Source organism: Pan troglodytes, chromosome 2 (assembly GCF_028858775.2).
Source record: "Pan troglodytes isolate AG18354 chromosome 2, NHGRI_mPanTro3-v2.0_pri, whole genome shotgun sequence".
NCBI lineage: Eukaryota > Metazoa > Chordata > Mammalia > Primates > Hominidae > Pan > Pan troglodytes.
Genome location: NC_086015.1, coordinates 112,446,936 through 112,466,337, shown reverse-complemented (window position 1 = coordinate 112,466,337; position 19,402 = coordinate 112,446,936). Strand labels below are relative to the sequence as shown.

General features: G+C 40.0%; 1 protein-coding gene across 7 annotated transcripts in view; it reads left to right on the top strand.

Annotated features, from left to right (window-relative positions):
- Positions 1-2,529: 2,529 nt before the first annotated feature.
- The window catches only part of MORC1 (MORC family CW-type zinc finger 1), a 159,803-nt gene continuing 142,930 nt past the window's right edge, over positions 2,530-19,402 (top strand). For 3 of the 7 annotated variants that reach the window (XM_063806956.1, XM_063806955.1, XM_063806954.1), the window contains exons 1-4: positions 2,667-2,849; positions 6,391-6,444; positions 10,042-10,076; positions 16,892-16,960. In XM_063806956.1, the coding sequence (XP_063663026.1) occupies positions 16,944-16,960 (17 nt within the window). In that variant the 5' untranslated portion in view covers positions 2,667-2,849; positions 6,391-6,444; positions 10,042-10,076; positions 16,892-16,943. Of the gene's footprint in view, positions 2,850-6,390; positions 6,445-10,041; positions 10,077-16,891; positions 16,961-19,402 lie in introns of all 7 variants that reach the window. The other 4 variants (XM_016941616.4, XM_009446106.5, XM_526261.8 and 1 more) reach the window with 3 other exon arrangements.

Genomic DNA, 19,402 nt, shown 5'->3' with positions numbered 1-19,402 from the left:
TGTCTTAGTTCACTTTACGTTGCTAATAACAGAATACCTAAAACTGAGTAATTTATAAAGAAAAGCAATTTATTTCTTATAGTTATAGAGGCTCACAAGTTCAAAGTCAAGCGGACATATCTTGTAGGGGTCTTCTTACTGGTGGAAACTCTCTGCAGCGTCCCCAGGTGGCCCAGGACATCACATAATGAGAGGGGGCTGAATGTGCTAGTTTAGGTCCCTCTTCATCTTCTCATAAAGCCACCAGTCCCACTCACATGATAACTCATTAATCTATGAATGAATTAATCCATTCATGAGGGCAGAGCTCTCATGACCTGATCACCTCTTAAAGGTCCCACCTCTCAAAACTACCACATTGAAGATTAAATTTTGACATGAGTTTTGGAGGAGACAAATATGGAAGCCAAAGCAAAGAGTGTGAGAAGTTTTCAGATGTATTTTCCTATTGCCAATTGAGGGTCCTTGGCCTCTTTTAATATCATCAATTTAATAGCATTTGCTTTCTGTGTTTATTATAGTATGCCAATGTCACTTCTAAATTCTAGTTCTTAAGAAATGGCAAACCATTGTGGATGGTCGGTAGGTTCAAAACATCAGTTTCTTATCCTTATGAAATTTGTCTTGAGTTCAATATGTTTGTGAAGAGCAATGAAACGCTGGTTCACATAATAGCTGTTTAAATGAGAGGGAAAGTGTAGTCTGAAAGATTTGAGCCATTATTTGTGACTACAATATGAATTTTACAAATCTGAAATGTTAAGTTAGGAAGAGCTGAAGAGTCTTTTATCCCAAACAGGCTTTCCTTAATATCAGTACCAATCATTAGATGATCAAATGGCATTCTCATTTTAAATTTCCCCTCCCTGCCACTCCCCCAGTATTTTTTTTTACCATGAAATAATGTTAAAATGAATCTTCAGGCAGGGTTGAGGGATATGGCTGAAATAAGCAATCACAAAAGTACTCCTTGTGGAGAAACAAGGTTTGCCTTTATGATGGCAGAGTGGCTAAACAGTGTTGAAATGGGGAGGCGGGGAATGGCTTTTGGTGGATTCTGTGCAGTGACTTTCAGGCCTCTTTTTAAGCACAATCTAATGGGTTCTCTCTGTCCCTGTCATCCAGGCTAACCAGTACTTTCTGGTGCTTTGGGGCTGGCCACTTACTGTAGGAAGTCTCTGCTCAGATTATAAGAAAGAGTGCTTCTGCAATAATCACACCCTTCCCTCTGATAAAAATTAGATATTACAGCCTTTACTAATTATAGGCTGGTGGCTCCGGTGCCCTTCCGATAGTAAATTGCTTTGAGATAGCAGCTGGAAATTGGGTAGTAAAATAAATCCAGGAGAGACTTGTCAAGCTTTTCTTGCTCATAAAATGAAAATAAAATGTCGTATTTGTGAAGTTCTATAGAAGGAAAAATTGGAAAGATCGCTCAAGTTGCTTAGTAAAGAGAATTTTGCTGTCAAAACATCACCACATCAGCCACTGTTAAAACAAAAATGCAATCAGGAAAATTACTTGAAATGTTTATGTTTACTTCCAGTTTTGAAATTAGAACATCATGTTCCTTCGGGTTGCCATTCAAATTCTCTCTTCCTCTCCTGATTCCCATAAATGTAGTAGTTGATAAACTCCTCTCTTTGGAAGTAGAATGACTACTCCAAAACTTTTTTTTTTTTCTTTTCTGAGAGCTTCACTGCCTGTATGATGCCTGGAAATTACAAACACATCTAGTTCAAGTTCTTTATTTAATAGATGTTTGTTTCTGACTTTATGACTATCATGTAAAATCTTTGCTGAGTATTATTGAACTACCTTGGTTTCCAAGTCAAAAGACATTGAATCAGCTTGGGTTTTGGTGACTTAAGAACTCAGGGCTTTGTGAGTAGAGAAACACCATTTATTTACACAGCTGTTCTACCCATCTGCGCAGTTCTTCCTCATATTTATCTACCCGCCCCAACCCCGCACCCCGACCTTCTACCTGCCTAGTTCTATCTTTTGGAGCAATACCGAATATCTAGGCATTGAGCCAGGCCAGCAAGTGCAATAGTCGCATGTCAGCTGACAGGTAAAAAAGGTTAGTGATCCATTCAGGTGGGGGCAGCTATTCTCACCTAGGGACAAGCCACTATATTAAAGTCCAAATTCTGTTCTGATTGCCTTTAGTTATTCCTTTTGTTTTCTCTCTGGCTTGTCACTTTTGTTTTTCATTTTTTCCTCCAAATAGAAAAAACATGATCAACTCAAGAGACACAGGAAGGTAAGTGCTAGGATTACAGGACAGAGCACTCTTACCTCTGGTTCTATGTAACACAATGGACAAGCAAAGAGAACTACCCACTCACCTTCCCCGCACTGTCCTGCCTTGCCGCCCACGTTCCCCCACCATCTTGTGTGAATGTGTAATCATTTCGAATCAAATTTTAATCCCAGTTTTGGGCTCCATTTTCCAGCTGGGGAGTGATTGAGAGGAGCAGGGTGGGGAACAACCGTCTGAAAAAGTTACATAAACCTCAATTCCAGGAGACTCTAGCTCAGATGCGTCATTCTCAAATTGTGGCTCCAAGACCAAGCAACAAACCTCGCGAGACTACTGAGTCGACGACGCAGGGGGAGCTTCGCGGTCCCGCCGCAAGGGGGAGCACGTGTTTGCTGAACCCGCCCTCTGCGCGTGAGCGTGGGCGTGGGCGTGGGCGCGGGCGCGGGCGCGGGCGCAGGCGAACGGCTGCCGGTCAGGTGTCCTTGTCCGCTTGAGTTGCGCGCGTCGTGTTCGAGGGCATGGACGACAGGTACCCTGCGCTTCAGCGGGCCCAGCTGCGCCTGGATTTCATCCACGCCAACTCGTGAGTGCCGAGGTGGGGTCGGGGTCGGGGAGGGTCTCTGCGCCCGCCATGAAGAAAGGTTTTGCCCGTCCCCTGAGGAATACTCAGCAAGTGAACTTGATTTATGGATTTATTTATTTATTTGAGCTGTATAGGCTTTTTTAAAACGATGAAAGCATAATAAAGATATATTCTGGGCCAGGCTGAACCCTTTAGGTGCTCTTCAGTGAACACCAAGTGGTTGGAAGGCCCTACATTTATCATTTAACACAACTGTTTAATTGTTGGTCAGCAGAACTGTGATTCTACCAATCCTGCCTAACCTTAGTCTGCCTAACACACTGACAATTTAAACATGAAAGTTGCCCTTCAAACAGAGTAATTTGCATATATTGATTTCAAACTCTATGGCCTCCTGAGTCTTTTCAAAAATGTAACCTCTCTAAGGATAGGAATCTCACCTTTTAGTTATTTGGTCATTTCTTCTTCTCTGCCATGGCTGTCTGCCTTTTAGAGCTTCTCAGGTGTCATTTCAGATAGTCAGATTGCAGAGGGGAATGACAGAGGTTTTTTTCTCTCATCTGCCATTTCCCATACAGCAAATTATAGCAGTTAGTGCTATTTAATTCACAGTGGAACGTCCGGGTTTTTCTTTATGTTTCTTTTTTTTTTTTTTTGACATCTTTTGGTAATTTGGATTTACTAAATATAGGAACAGATATCAGGGATGTACCAAATTTGAAACCACAGAAATGGAGGTATAAAGAAAGCCAGGGAAGGCCACCTTGCTCTGTGGGACAGACTGTATAATTTTAACATAGCAGAGTTAAACAGGCAATATTCAGCAGATACTCAGTTTTCATCTCTCTTTAGAGAATGATGTCAAGCTGGAAAAGGTGGAACAAAAAGTTAAAAGGTAGCTGAGGTGGAAGGCAAATGAAGAAATAATAGTTTCGAGTGAGTTTAAGAAAAATGCTCAGGGCAGTGCTGGAAGGACTGTGAATTTTATCTCAGAAAAATTCCTCAGCCTCAGTTTTATATGGATTTTGTGGCTACTGCTTCACAACCTCCATTCCCCCAAACCACCCTGTGGTAGCCACTTCCCCAGTCCCATTTTCAACTGGTGGTGTAGTAACTTAACAAGTGACAGTGACATGGAGTAACAACAAAATTAGATACAAATGGAAGACTTCTCAGCTCCTCCAGCTAGATTGGTTGGTTGGATTTGGAGACAGGGTCTTGCTCTGTGGCCCAGGCTGGGATGCAGTGATATGATCATAGTTCTCTGTAGCCTTGAACTCCAGGGCTCAAGTGATCCTCCAGCCTCAGCCTTCCGAGTAGCTGGGACTACACGCATGCACCCCTATGCCCGGCTAATTCTTTTTTTTTAAAAATTTTTAGTAGAGATGGGGTCTGGCTATGTTGCTCAGGCTGGCCTTGAACTCCTGAGCTCAAGTGATCCTCCCACTTGGGCCTCCCGGAGTGCTGGGATTACAGTCATGAGCCACTGAGCTCAGCCCAGGTAGATTTTGTTTGAGACTTCCTACTGCAAAAGGAGTGATTTTTAAATTTCTCCCTTTACCTCTATGTCCAATCCAGAGTGCATGCTTTCTCTAAATATGTTTCAAATCATCCATTTCTCTCTGTCTCCACTGCCACTGACTTTAGTCCAAGCCACCACTGTCCCTTGTCCAGACTACTCCAGACAGCCTCTTAACTGGGTTCTTTGCTTCCCATTCTGGCTGCTAGATGGTCCATTTTCCTGGAAAGCTGCCAGAGTGAGCTTTTTAAAATGTAAACCAACTTACGCCCCTTTTCTTAAAACACTACAGTGGTTTCCAGTTGTATGTCAGCCAAGTACAAGCTCTTCTCTGTGGGCTAGGAAGCCCTGCATGACCCAGCCATGCCCTCATTTCAACCTGTTCTCCCCATTTTACCATAAGCGGAGCTCACTGGTCTCCTTAGCTCTTTTTCTGCTTCGAGGGTCTTTGTATCTCTTGCTCTTGGTAAAAAGTTTCTACCGTACTCTGCAAGGGAGTGAATTCTCTCATCCTTCAGGACTCAGTTTAAATACCTTTTACCAAGAGGTGCTTTCCCTACCACCATGCCCCTCCTCACCAGTTACTCTTTCCCATCACTACTACGAAGTTAGCACTCAGTCAAAATCTGTAATATCATCTTCATAAGTTTGTTTACTTGTGTGTTTTCCGTGTACCCCACCAGCTTGAGCTCCAGGACATCCAAGACCCTGCCTGTACACATTGGCACATGGTAGGCAGTCAGTGACAATCTCTTGAATGAGCTAGTGCAGAAATTCATATGACATTTTTGGTCAGAATTACTGCAGTTGCTTTTCTAAAGGATTGTTTATGTATTGAATTTTTGTATATTGAATCATGTACTTTAAATTTCCTAGAAGGGCTTGTGATTTAAAGTCCTGATTTTGTAAAGCATATCGTATTTCTCTTTTACACTATTTTACATTTTTATAATGGCTTTCTTTTGGGTGAAGGACATCTTTTTGTAACAATAACATTTTAGTAGTTTTTTTTTCTTAATTACAAAATTTAAAGCTTACTTGACTCATGAGACTTTTAATCATCCTCTGTGTTTGAAACTCCAAAATGTGGGGATATATTCTCTCTCTCTCTCTCTGTGTGTGTGTGTGTGTTTTAAAAATACATTTTAAACTAAAGTGTTGTCCTGTGGCCTGAGGTTGCAGATGATGCTTTCTCTTGTATAGAAGAGCAGATGTATTTTTGATAAATGAGGCTCTCTTGCTTCTGTTACCTGTTTACTAAATATAGAAAGAAAATTGCATGCTGAATATTCCCTTAATGCTGTGATAAGGTTGCTGATTGAAATACGCCTCATCAGGACATGAGAAGCAAGCATGGGAGCCTTAAGCTAGTGTGATTCCACCCTCAGATAACTGTGCAACCTCCAAACTGTTGTAAATACTGAAGGCTGTCTGGAGCATTCTGTTACCGAGGACCTGGCATTCGAGGGTACAGGAGAAAGTGACCTGAGGCCATTTTTAAGGTTATGTAAGGAGCAGGCTTTTCAGCGGTGGAAAGATTCCGCGGAAAAATACAGATTGGTGAGGCACGCAAGGGCTTCCTGCCAGTTCCTTTGCCTGCACATGGAGCCTTATGGCCTTTTAGTAGGCAAGGATTTTGATCAGTATTCTTCAGAAATATCTTGTCTTTAAATAATACAATTTTAATGAAAAATCCTCTGGCAAAAACCTCACTTGAAAACATGCTTATAAAGTAATATTAAAAGGTCAAAGTTTATTTCAATGATAGATACTAAGGCCCTTAAATTTTTATTTTATTAGAAGTGGACAGGATATTTTGGCAAAAGTGTTTTTAACCCTTGCTTCATAATGGAGGGTATCTAGTTCCGAATCTTGACCGTGCTGAGAGAGTTGTTTCTAGAGTAACTTCTTAATTCACTAGATGTCTGGAACTGGAGAACGTTTGTCTGCAAGAATCTTAAAGCTTTTACATTGATTACACACCTTGTTTAACTGTTTGTTTTCTCTTTATTTCTTCATCAGCACCACTCACAGTTTCCTTTTTGGAGCACTGGCTGAATTGCTGGACAATGCAAGGTAAGGTTTATCAGTGAACAACAGTTACTGAGGGAATTTCATGACATAACTCTTGTCTAATTACATGGGAAGATAAAAAGATCATGTCATATTTTCCCATCTGGAATGTTTTGTGACTTGATTTCCTATAAAATCAAGGTGTTCTAGGAAAAAGGATAGTTGAGAGAAATAATTATTCACCTTTATTTAATTTTAATTTATGATCAAACTTGAAGTCTGTTTTTATGTTAATAACCATTTAATAGTACATATTCATTTAGATATTTTTTGAATTATATGTCAGTGTATACTTGTCTTGAGAATTTACACATGTATTTGCGCATTTATTGAAGTCTGCGTAGAAGCAAATTGTATAGTTAAGAAAATAGCTAACTTGTTGATCTCTTACTATATATCAGACATACATAAACACTTTATATATGAGCATTATGTCATGCATCCTTATATCTACACTCTGAGATGGGAATTAATATCCTAGTTCTACATGTGTGGAAATTGATGCATAGAGAGATTAGATGATTTATTCAAAGTCACATAATTCATATTTGGCAGAGCTGGCATTCAAATTTGGGCAGTCTGGCTGCAGAACCTCACTGTCGTATTTTACTGTCTCTAATAAATGTATTAATGATTAAGGAACCCGTTAGACAGTTTTAAGTTCTGCTCAGTAGTGTATTTGTGGGAGCTTGTGAGGGGCTTCATTTTTTTTTTTTCCAGTTAAATTGAATAAAGCATTTGACATGTTTTATATTGGTATTCCCTATAACAGAAGATTTTTTCCTACCTTTTGCTTAGAAAGCAAAATCCATCCAGGAAGTAATATGCAGTTGTTAGATCAAGGATCTCAGTAGGAGCCTAAATTCCCTGCCACTGGTTGATAACAGTATTTTAGCTTTTTTTTGCATTTGTTCCCCATTTTTTGCCTTAGATGGGAGATGACCCTTCTGAGAGTGTGACCACAAAGTGTAGTCAATTAACCAGCCATCCAGAAATTCCTGCCCGGCACTAAGTAGAAAGTCGTTATCTCCTCCTTTTAGGAAACTCTCTCTGTTGAGCTAATGGAATCATAAAAAGGGAGGGAAGTAGAGAAAAAGAATAAAGTCTTGTTCAGAGCCATGAACTCAGCTTGGAAGGAGCTAATAAGGATGAAGCCAAGAAAGATAAACACTTTTGATTAGCTTCCCTAAAGGAGCTTAGGGTTGCTACTGTTGCTGCTGCTCAAAGCTTGGAAGCAAGGCTCCTCCTATGTCATCGGTCCTGCCTCCTACTGAATGGGCCCACTTTCAGCAACTTGACATCTGCAAGTCTGAAAGAACACATTTGTCTATTTTTCCAACTGTCTTTTCTCCTTTGAAGTTGTTTCTTTCATTCATTCAACAAAGGAGGACAAGTAAAATCAGAATGTGGAAGAAGTAGAACAAAAGAAACATTTTATGTAGTAGAGGTTGATTGGGAAAGAAAGATTGACTTCAGACTCAGGGGACTGAGAGAAATGTGATCGATAAACTAATTCTTAGAGCAGCATTTGTAAGCTGGCAGCCCCTTGACCAGGTCCAGCCTGTCTTATGTGTGTTTGGCTCATAGTGAAAGTTTGCACAGTGTTTATAAAGAAAAGGAAGGGAGAAAAAAGGAATTGTTTATAAGGTTTAAGATATTGGAGATACCAAATAAAAAATTTGGGCCCTCTGCCTTCCTTGAAAGATTAGGAGAAGTAGCAACCTCAAGGCCACATTCCTCCACGGGATCAGGGGCTGGAGGTGAGTAGCAGGTGCTCTCTTGGGACCAGCCCGTGCCTTCAGCTTTGCCTCATTTCCAGTTTTCCCCCGTGGACAGCCTCAACCCTTCAGTCCCTCTTTCTTCATGGACGTTTGAGTTTTCCACCATTGCTTAGATGCTAGTATTTGACATCAAAAGAAGCTATTTAACAGACTTAAGATACTCAGTTGATCTTATGAAGGAGAACTTTATAAAGTCCCCATGTTATTCTAAGAAATTCTTTTATATCATTGTATTCAATATTTTAATGATTTCCTGTAGTTTTAAAAATTAGAACTGAAAGATATTAAAAGAATATTGTAGAGAGAGAAGAAGAATATGTGGTGATATAGGAAGGATTTGTTAGGGTCCTCTTCCTAATACAATAGCTCTTCAGAAAGGAAGTATCCTGGGCTAAAGAACAAAGATTATTATAAAATGTCTTAATATATGATAAAGGTGAATTATTTTATGCCTTAATCCGTGGAAGTGCTGCATGAAAAAACTACCTCTTTAAAAACTTACATTTCAGTACAGTGGCATTTATTAAACATTTATTGTGTACATGGTACTTTGTATAATGCATGATTATATAATGGAGATATTGATACCTATGTGTTATGGAACTATGGTAAGGATCGGAAGAGAATTTTCAAAAATACACCATTCAGTGCTTACTTGATACATGGGAGGTGCTCAAGAAATGGCAGTGGTAACTCCAGAGTGTCTATATAGGGAGGGCTGAGAAGCAGCAATTGGCTAGAGGAAGGAGCTATATGGAACTAACTTCTAGGCCTGTGGAGCAAGTACAGTGTACCTACTCAGATTTGTCTGGGAGTTTTGGGTTTAGAACTGATGGAACTTTTGAGAGACGCTCAGGTTTCCCCACCAGAGTTACGTAGTTGCTGTTGTTGCACTGAGCTTCCTTTTAGACTCCTCCCTGCCTTAACTTACCTTCTTCCTCATCGGCTAAGTTTTCCTTGCCTATGCCTTCCTCCTTTCTCTCACACCCTTGATATTGAAGCCAGAGTCTTCTGGCCCTTTCTTCTTTTATATTAAAAATTTTACTTCTAAAAATAATTGTAAAAAAATACAAAAATAATATCTGTGAATTTTAGAAAATGGAGAATTTTTTTTAAAACAGTCTTCATCAGTACTCTCATCATCTAGAAGAGGAGTCAGCATCCTTTTCTGTAAAAGACCAGATGGCAAATATTTTCACCTCTGTGGGATATGGGGTCTCCTTTGAAACTACTCAACTCTGCCACTGTAGTGCTGAGGCAACCTTAGATACTATGTAATGAATGGGCATGATTGTGTTCCAATAACACTTTATTTACAAACAGTTGATGGGCCATTTTGGTCCGTGGCTATAGTTTTCCAACCTCTAACAAAGAGAAAACTCCTATTAACATTTTGATTTCTTTCCTTCCATGTATGTTCTTTAAAATGTCTTCTTATAGTACACTATTACCTAGTAATTTGATTTTTCTTTTTTTTTTGAACTAAAATATGAAAAACATTCCATGACTTCTGGATTATTTGCCAGCCAGCTTTTTTTGTTGTTTTTTTTTTAAATTATATCCATTTTGTTAGTTTTTTGTGTAATTCCCACTAAATTCCATCTCTTCTTTCACATTTCTGAGTTGCAGTCTTTTTCATATTCTCAAATTATGACTAATCATAGGTCTTATGATATAATAGCACAGTGAAACGTTTTAGAAATTGATTTTGAAGCAATTTAAGTGGATTTTTGTATTGTTTGATATCTGACAATAGGTTATACCTTATGTAAGCAATTCATTTCATATTGAAGAAATAATATTTTTGTATTGTTTCCAGAGATGCAGGGGCTGAAAGACTTGATGTCTTTTCAGGTGAGCAGATTTGCTTTCTTCTTTTATTTTCTTCTAATGGAAAGACTGTAGTTACTTTGCTTGTATTTTATTTCATGAGATAAAACCACATTCTATAGAATTTTAATGTAATCTAAGTGCTTTGTGGGTACAGTGACCCTGTGGGGAGCCAGGGTGAGGAGAGTATACTCTGAGAGTCAAATTGTGTGCTAAAGGACCCATTTACAAAATTAGGTCTTCCAGAGTTTTGTGAATGTATCAGAGTGATTTGGAGCACTCAATTTGCCTGCCATGAGAAACAGTTTTATTTTTAAAAAGTATATTAAATTAACGGTTATTCATAATTAAGCATACATCATTCCCAACTTAGTAGTTTCAAAGTGTGTACGTGAATGTGCGGTATGAGGGCTAGAAAATCCAAACCAAATCTGTTTTCTTTGCTGACTTTATTCGTAGTCATCAAGTATTTATTGCACTCACTAGTTATCTCATTAGACTATGATGCTAATGAAGTTAGGTTCTGTGATCCAGCTCTGTAGAGTAATGCCCAGGTAGTCACGCGGCATCCCTACCACATTTCTGTCAGCTGTTCTGCAATATTGGCTACTGGTCACGGGTGACAGGATATGCTCCATGATCTAAATCCATATCTCTGTTTAAAAAGCACCTCAGTTAACTGAGTGTTCTGAGTCAGAGGAGTGCTTACGCTTCATGAGAGAGATAGACGTGGACCTCTTGAGATAACTGAGGAAACAATAAATGACACTGTTCATCTCCTTCTCCTCTCCAGGTCCTGAAAAACTTGAGAAATAGAAAAAGAGTCAGCCTTTATTGCTGATAAATGTTAGGCTGGAGTATGTAGCTTAGTGTGAGAGAGCAAATGGACTTGCAGGTCAGACCCCGGGATCACGTGGACTCACCCGCCCCGTGGAGTTGGGCTTCCTCTGAAACTCTTCTGCCCTGGGACAAGGGATCAGGACTCACGCTCTCTGCAGGCAGCTCTCTCCTAGGAGGAAAATGCAGGGTCAGAACTGAGCCTCCCCAGTTTATTCTTCCCTAAGTGACCAGTAGGTGAGTGAGCTAACCTCCACAGGGGAAAAGTGAGTGAAGGCACAGAATAGGGCCTTTCTAGTGAGAAAAAGTCATCTTCCCTTCCATATCCAATAGAGTAAAATAAGATGAACACTCTTGCGTAGGAAAGACTCAGAGTATGGTGGGAACACAGAGAAAGAAGAAATTATGCCTCATATTAAGGGGCTAGAGCTTGAAATATGAATGTGATTTTTGTCAGATACTCCAGGAAGAAAAGAATATTCCTGTCTAGGTAATAATTATGAGAAAACAAATGGAGATAGGCTAGTTCACAGATTCATTAATTTATTCAGTAATAATTTGTTGTCTGTTATTCTAGGTACTGGGGATAGTGCACTGAGAAAAATGTTGAGGTCTGTGTTCCCCTGGAACATATATCCTAATGGGGAGAGATAGACAATACAGAAATGAACAAATATGTAATATACAAGGCAATGATAAGTGCTAAAAGGGAAAAAAATAAAGCAGGATAAGAGAACAGAGAGCCATAGAAGGGGTATACAGCTTTTCATGGGTGGTCTAAGAGGGTTTCTTTAAATAGCTAACACACAAGCAAAGACCTGAATGATGAAAGGGAGGGAGCCACACAGATGTCTGGTGAAAAAGCACTCAGGGAACAATGCTGAGGCTCGGTTGACTCGCACTAAGTGTCAGAACCAAATGAATGAGCATCTTCAATACCATACCAAGGTTTTTTCTGCAGTCGGTGGACCACTGAAGAACTTTGAGCAGTGTCAGTTTTCTAAGTAGACATGTGGTCTTTTTTTTTTTTTTTTTTTTTTTTTTTGAGACGGAGTCTCGCTCTGTCGCCCAGGCTGGAGTGCAGTGGCGCGAGCTCGGCTCACTGCAAGCTCTGCCTCCCGGGTTCACACCATTCTCCTGCCTCAGCCTACCGAGTAGCTGGGACTACACGTGCCCGCCACATGCCCGGCTAATTTTTTTTTGTATTTTTAGTAGAGCCGGGGTTTCACCATGTTAGCCAGGATGGTCTTGATCTCCTGACCTTGTGATCCGCCTGCCTCGGCCTCGCAAAGTGCTGGGATTACAGGCTTGAGCCACCGCGCCTGGCTGAGCTCTTTTCTTTTTTAAAGAAAGATACTCATTCCAGAAATACCTTACAAGAGAGTCTGGAGAAGTATGAAAGCAAGGATAGCAGGGAGGTATGGCTATGGGAATTACCTAGGCAAGATTTCATGAGAATTATAATAGGGCAGTAGTACTAGAAATGGAGGAGGAGAGACAGATGTAAGCTGCATTTCATTCAGACCACATGCACAATTGATGGAGGATTGAGAAGACTTATCCATAGTCACAAAATATAACAAATGTAATCAGAATCCACGCATTATGTTCTTTGGGGTTTGTGACTGGAGACCAGCAGGGAATGAGAGTGTTTATTTCACCCTACTTTCTCTAAGTACTCAGTTTATCTTCATAAACAAACAAAATAAGATCTTGACCAAGTTGAGATTAAAGTGGCACTTCTTCTTTTTTTTCGAGATGGAGTCTCACTCTGTTGCCCAGGCTGGAGTGCAGTGGCACCATCTCGGCTCATTGCAACTTCCGCTTCCCAGGTTCAAGCAATTCTCCTGCCTCTGCCTTTCCAGTAGCTGGGATTACAGGCACACACCCGGCTAAGTTTTGTATTTTTAGTAGAGACGGGATTTCATCATGTTGGCCAGGCTGGTCTCAAACTCCTGACCTCAAGTGATTCCCTCTGCCTCAGCCTCCCAAAGTGCTGGGATTACTGGCATGAGCCACCAGGCATGGCTGGCACTTACTTCTTTTTTGTGTTTATGTATATTTTGTGAAAAACTGAACTTATAGTTCAGTTTAGCTTAAAATTACCTATTCATGTTTTTATTGATTTACCTGTTCATTTTTTTATTGAGGCAAGCCATCTTATGGCTATCAACCTAGCAAACTGATTTTCTTAAAAAAATGGATTAAAAAAGCAGGGACAATGCTTATGCATCAATACATAGGATTATTCTGGGGATACAAAGTTAATCTAAGATTGGACTAGTTTTCAGATTATTTACTGTGGCCTTGAATTATTGTCAATCTTAAATTTCTATCAACTAATTAATTTGAAGGCTATAAAATTCAAATGAAATATGTTTCCCGTGGTGTTTTATACATTTGTGTGTATTAGTTCCAGTAAACATGGACATGCATTCGGTACTTTTTTTTAGTGCTTACTAAATGCCAGGCACTGGGCTAGGTGCTGCGTTTACACTCTTAAGAAATTGGCATTTTAGTGTGGAGCCCATGAAAAATGTAGTATGTAGCTGTACTTTGGTGGGTAGAGGGTCCATAGCTTTCCTTATATCTCTGAGGTAACTGTGTTCCAAAAAAGTGTAGGAACCATTGGTCCAAAAGACAAATAGATACACGAACAGGTATTTTAATATACTACAAAGGTACAAAAACAGAGATAAAGGGGTCATTAATTATGGGCACTAATGACATGGAAGGATTAGGAAAGGCTTCCTAAAAGAAGTCTGATATGAACTAATTGAAAGAGAAAATAGGCTTTCGCCTGGTGAGTGAAGCGTGGAAAGGGTGGAAGGGCATTATGTGCAGCAACTGGAATATGGAGAGAATGTAGAAAAAATGTTTGAGATGTTTAAGATTTGTTCAAGGGGAGTGTTTGTGCAGGAGTGGAAGGTGGCAGTATGGGCAGGTGAGGGAAAGACAAGAAATGAGCTTGGAGAGTTATCCAGATGGCCCGGTCATGGAGGGCAAACAAGATTTGTTAGGTGGTTGGATTTTATCCTGAGAGCATTGGGAAGCTATGGAGAGGTTTTAAGCAGGAGAGCAGTGAAATGCACGACTGATGGAAGACTGGCTGCACCCTGTGACTGTAGGGAGAGCAAGAAGGTAGGGCGCTGTTGTGATCCAGAAAGGAGATGGTGTCTGTATCCCCAGGCAGTATACTGGGGATAGAGAAAGTGGTCAAATGGGAGTCATTAAGGCAGTGAAATTGAGAGGACCAGATGGTTGCCCGTGTGAGGGGTGAGGAGATGGAGAACATAATGATGATCCGAGGTTTTGACTTGCGCAGCTGAAGCCTAGGGGCAGGGTGATGCCATTTATTGAACAGGAAACAAGGAGGAGGAGAAAGTCTAACGTGAGAGGAGGTGTTTGTTTTGTTTTGGACATGCGTAATTAACAGGTGATAAAATATACCTGAAATTCATAGTTTTAAGGAATTGAAATAAACAAGGCCAGGTTTCAGAGTGGATAATGGGGGATTATTAAATTTTGAGGCTATACTTGTTTGTCTCTAATTCCTAATATGGATTTACAAAAAAAGGAGATACTGTAGTATATGTGTACTGGGAATCTTTGGTCTTTCCCAGCCGTTTACTGAAGGAATACCCTTCTTTCTGCAAGCTCCTTCCAGAAGAAATATTTACAAAGAAGTGCAAATCAGCTGTGGCTACCATGCAGAGCTGCCCGAGGCTGAACCTGGTTTTGCATCAGGTGATTCCCAATCCTGGATGAACATTAGAATAACTGAGGGAAATTTTACGAGAAAATACCAATTTCTGAACCCTATCCAAGACCAGTTACATTGGAATATCTCTAGTTGATTTCAATGTGCAACCAAGATTGAGAGCTACTGCCTTATGCAGAGAACTCAACAGAGTTGGATTCCCCTCATTAAACAGTGAGGAAATATCAGCCTTCGAGGGAGGACTAAACAGAACAAGTACCTTAAAGGGGGAGAGGAGGAATGTCCTGACACAGAAGTTGAGGTAAGCAGACCATAGGACTAGGTAGAGAGAAGGAACTGGGAAAATGAAATGGTAGTCCGGATCCTGAAAGTTTACAGACAAAGAAGTAAATTGGAGAGAAGGGGGGATTAGAAGTGGGCACATCACCATGAAATTATAAACCCAGAAAGATTAAGTATGTATTCATGGGCTATCTTGAAACTTACTTACTTTTTAAAATATTAATTCTAGGTGACTTTTTTTTTTTTTTTGAGACAGGGTCTCTCTCTGTTGCCCAGGCTGGAGTGCAGTGGTGTGATCATAGCTTACTGCAAACTTGAAGTCCTAGGCTCAAGTGATCCTCCTGTTCCAGCCTCCCAAGTGGCCAAGACTAGAGGCATGTGCCACCATGCCTGGCTATTTTTTTTTGAGATGGAGTTTCGCTCTGTCGCCCAGGCTGGAGTGCAGTGGTGCGATCTGGGCTCACTGCAACCTCCGCCTCCCGGGTTCAAGAGATTCTCCTGCCTTAGCCTCCAGAGTAGCTGGGACTACAGGCACGTGCCACCACACCCAGCTAATTTTTGTATTTTTAGTAGAGACAGGGTTTCACCATGTTGGCCAGGATGGTCTCAATCTCTCGACCTCGTGATCCGCCCACCTTGGCCTCCCGAAGTGCTGGGATTACAGGCATGAGCCACCGTGCCCAGCCTATTTTTTTATTTTTAATTTTTAGTGGCCATAAGGTCTCACTATGTTGGCCAGGCTGGTCTTGAACTCCTGGGCTCAAGCCATCCTCCCTCCTTGGCCTCCCAAAGTGCTGGGATTACAGGCGTGAGCTACCACATCCAGTCTCTAAGTGACTTTTGAACAGAGAAGTTGACTTAATAAATGTGCTGGAAATGAATCTATGGGGACAGAAAGCATATCAGTGATTGCTTGAGGGTAAGGTGAGGGTGATGGGACATGGAAGGGTCCTAAGGGAGGATTTACAAAGGGTCAGGAGGAAACATTTGAGGTGTGGATATGTTCGCTGCTGTGACTGTGGTTATGATTTCATACGTGTGTGTGTGTGTGTTAAAATTTGTCAAATTGTGCACTTTAAACATGTGCAGTTTATTGTGCATAAATTATTCCTGAATAACACCGTCATTTAAGAAAGAGAAATGTGCTAGAACTCCTATGTCCAACTACTGAAATTATTTTCAGGGCCAGTTTACAAACTGGGCCCTAAAATTAGTCTCATTAGTTTTAGTTACAGATTTAACTTTATTTATTTATTTTAGAGACAGTCTTACTACCTTGGGCAGGCTGGTCTTGAACCCCTGGCCTCAAGTGATCCTCTTGCCTTAGCCTCCCAAAGTTCTGCGATTACAGGCCTGAGTCACCACACCCAGCCTACCTCCAACATTTTTGTAAACCAAAGATTATGTTATGTAATTTAATGATATCTTCAAATCATCAAAATTGATTTCAAATAACTTAGCCATTTTCAAAAATTAAGTGCGTCTTGAAGAGGTAAGTATTTGCTCCCATGAAGACGCACTCACAAATGGCTCTTATGAGAATTAACTACTTAGAAGGGAGCCTGATGGATTTAATAATAATGGCCTAGATTTATTTTATAATTGTGCTTTGGTGGAAGGGCACAAAGGTTGGTCAGTTTGAGCAAAGGATCCTGGGGTCACTTCACCATTTACCTTTTTCCCTCCCCACAGAGAGGAAATGCCTGACATTTAAAGGACTAGTCCAGTTGCAGAGCAGAACGTGTCCTGCTGTATACATAATTTTTTCACATGTAGATGTTTTGTGTTAATTTAAAGCCTTTATGTTGCATGATTATTTTTCCGCTGCAGTTTCTTGTGAAGCTGTAGCCAAGACTCCACTCTAGGCTCCATCTTTGTGCCATAACTCTGTCACTCTGTGGCTGCATTGGAGGAAGACGAATAATTATTCTAGCAGCATGACTTTCTGACTAACAAATTAAGCCCGATATTTATTAGTAATAACTGCTTTCTCTTACAGTGGATAATGAAAAACTGCAGGGGGGATTCATGTTGTGTTTCCTGGATGATGGATGTGGCATGAGCCCTGGTAAGTTAATTATCTAGATACGTAACTGGCTGTTAAAGGAAACAGTCTGAAAACCTACAAAATAAATAAAAATAAATTGAGCTATCTATGCAAAAACAGGTATGGAGCTATTAAGGAAAATAAGCCCCAGACTTTTTGTTGAACTTTTTAGGTTTAAGTATCCCAGCTGGCAGAGTAAATTTATTGTAACCATCTAAACCAAGACAAAAAGTAAATGTATATTAATATTGTCAGAAAAATGAAAGGCAAATGTTACTGATTGTAAGAAATAAGCATCTGGGAATGAATGGAAAACAAATAGTCACTGAATAGACTCTGAGATTGTTTTTAGCTCATCCTTTAGGTATTGCTTGTGAGAGCCCCAGGCAGTTTCCTGTGCCTGTAGGCTATTTTTAATTTTGCTTAACCTTGAGGTAGAGGTTTCCTCTCCTTGTTTTTAGCCTTGTTTTTTCCTCTGCATTTTGAAAGCTTTACTTGCTTCAAATGAATGTTCCCATCATAAAGAATGCATCTACAATATATTTCATGACTTATCTTTGTGTATTCAAGGTTAGCACAAAGCCAGCACATTATGGGTATACAGTGTCTGCGTGCTGTGAAATTGAAATGTGATTCCATCTGAGGGCATTGGGTTGTTTTAGATATTGTATTTCTGAATTCTTTAAACATGGTGTGTTCCACAAGCCAGGGTTTTTGACCACTAGATTTAAAAAATGGTGAGAGTTCAAGTAATATGGAACTGCCATGGTCAGTTCCACAATTGAGGAAAGGATGCATCAGTATGCTCAAATATTGATTTGCTGATAGAAGCTGAAGATATGAGTTATGGCAAATATCTTATTTCAGCTCTGAAGTTTCCCCTTGGTCTGAATAGTTGAAGAGTATTAGCAAGTTTAGAAAGACTGTTTCACCCAGTTTTGTTCTGACTTCGGATAATTTTGATTTTTCCAGGTCATTTTGATTAAAAGTATTCTTGGTCTTTTATTGTTTAAATGAGAAAGAAGAGTTTGTAACAACAACAGAAAAAACCCATGCTGAAAAAAGTAATTTTTCACTTCTAGCCTGAATATTAAGTTCATTTTTTTGAATTCCTAAAATAAATGACAGAATATATGTGATATATTCTAAGGGAATTCCTTATGAAAAGAAGCAACTCTTTTTATATGGGTCATGAACAAAATGTTTGAAACACAGACAAGTGACGGATATTCAGACCTTCAGAAGGAACTCACACTTCAGTTACATAGTAGCATCAAGTAGTAATAAAGTAGAAGGAAGATGACTAAAAGTAGAATCTATCCGTTGTTCAAACGGAGCTAGATCAATCTTGACCCATAGAAAATGACTACAGTACTTTCCGGGTTTTTAAAAAATTCTCTAGTCTTGCCCCTTTATAGTCCATTCCCCACACAGCATCCTGAGTGATTTTCTTTCTTTTAATGTACATTTTCCTGCTGAAAATGTACATTAATATCATTTTCCTGCTGAAAACCCTCAGTGGTTTTCCATTACTTAATACAATTTGTACTCTCAGCATCTCTTCCAAGACCTTACATTATTTGGCCCTATGCACCTCTTTGGCCTTTTCTTGTTCTTCCCACTTCCTCCCTTAGAACACTCCACCCACACATGGCTGACCCCTCATCGTTTGAATCCATCTCATGTTAACCATCTGCCAGTGGCCTTCCCTGATCATTCTGTCTGCAGGCCACATTCCTGTTAATTCTCTATCGCATTACCCTGGTTTTGTTTTCTTCACTTAATACTCAGTCAGAAATGATCTTATTTATTAGTTTACTTTCAATCTGTTTCTCCTACCATGACATAATGTTGTCCAAGGCAGGAGCCATGCCTGGCCTGTTCAGTGGTTTATTCCCATGCTCAGAACCTGGTAACCATGCATGTGAGTTCATGTAGTGTGTAATGAACACGTGGGATTTGGTTCAGAGCTATACCATGTCTGTACCAAGACTTAGAACTTTGGGTTATAATCCTAGCTGTACCCTCTATCAGCTCTGTGACCTTGGGCAGGTTTTTAAAACTCCTTGGACTTACATTTGCTCATCTGTGACATGCAGGTCATAGTAATAATACCTTTCTTGTTTTGTTATAAATATTAAATAAGCTGTGCGTGTAAGTATACAACATAGTACCTAGCATATACTAAACAATCAATAAGTGTTAGCTAAGATTGTCATTATGGATATCCTTACCTAATGCCTAACCCCTCATAGGAACACATCATAGGAGGTCCAGTTAGTTTCAGAGAAGCAGAAAGTTTGGTGGCTTTTACACACCTCATACCATGTGCCACTGAACTATAGCATGTCTGTACCCAGACTGACACAGGGTCCTCAGGACAATTCTTCAGCATGTATTCAGGTAGGCCAACAAGAAGAACATTCTTGGTTCTGGAGGTTGGTATTAATATATTCTGAAGTC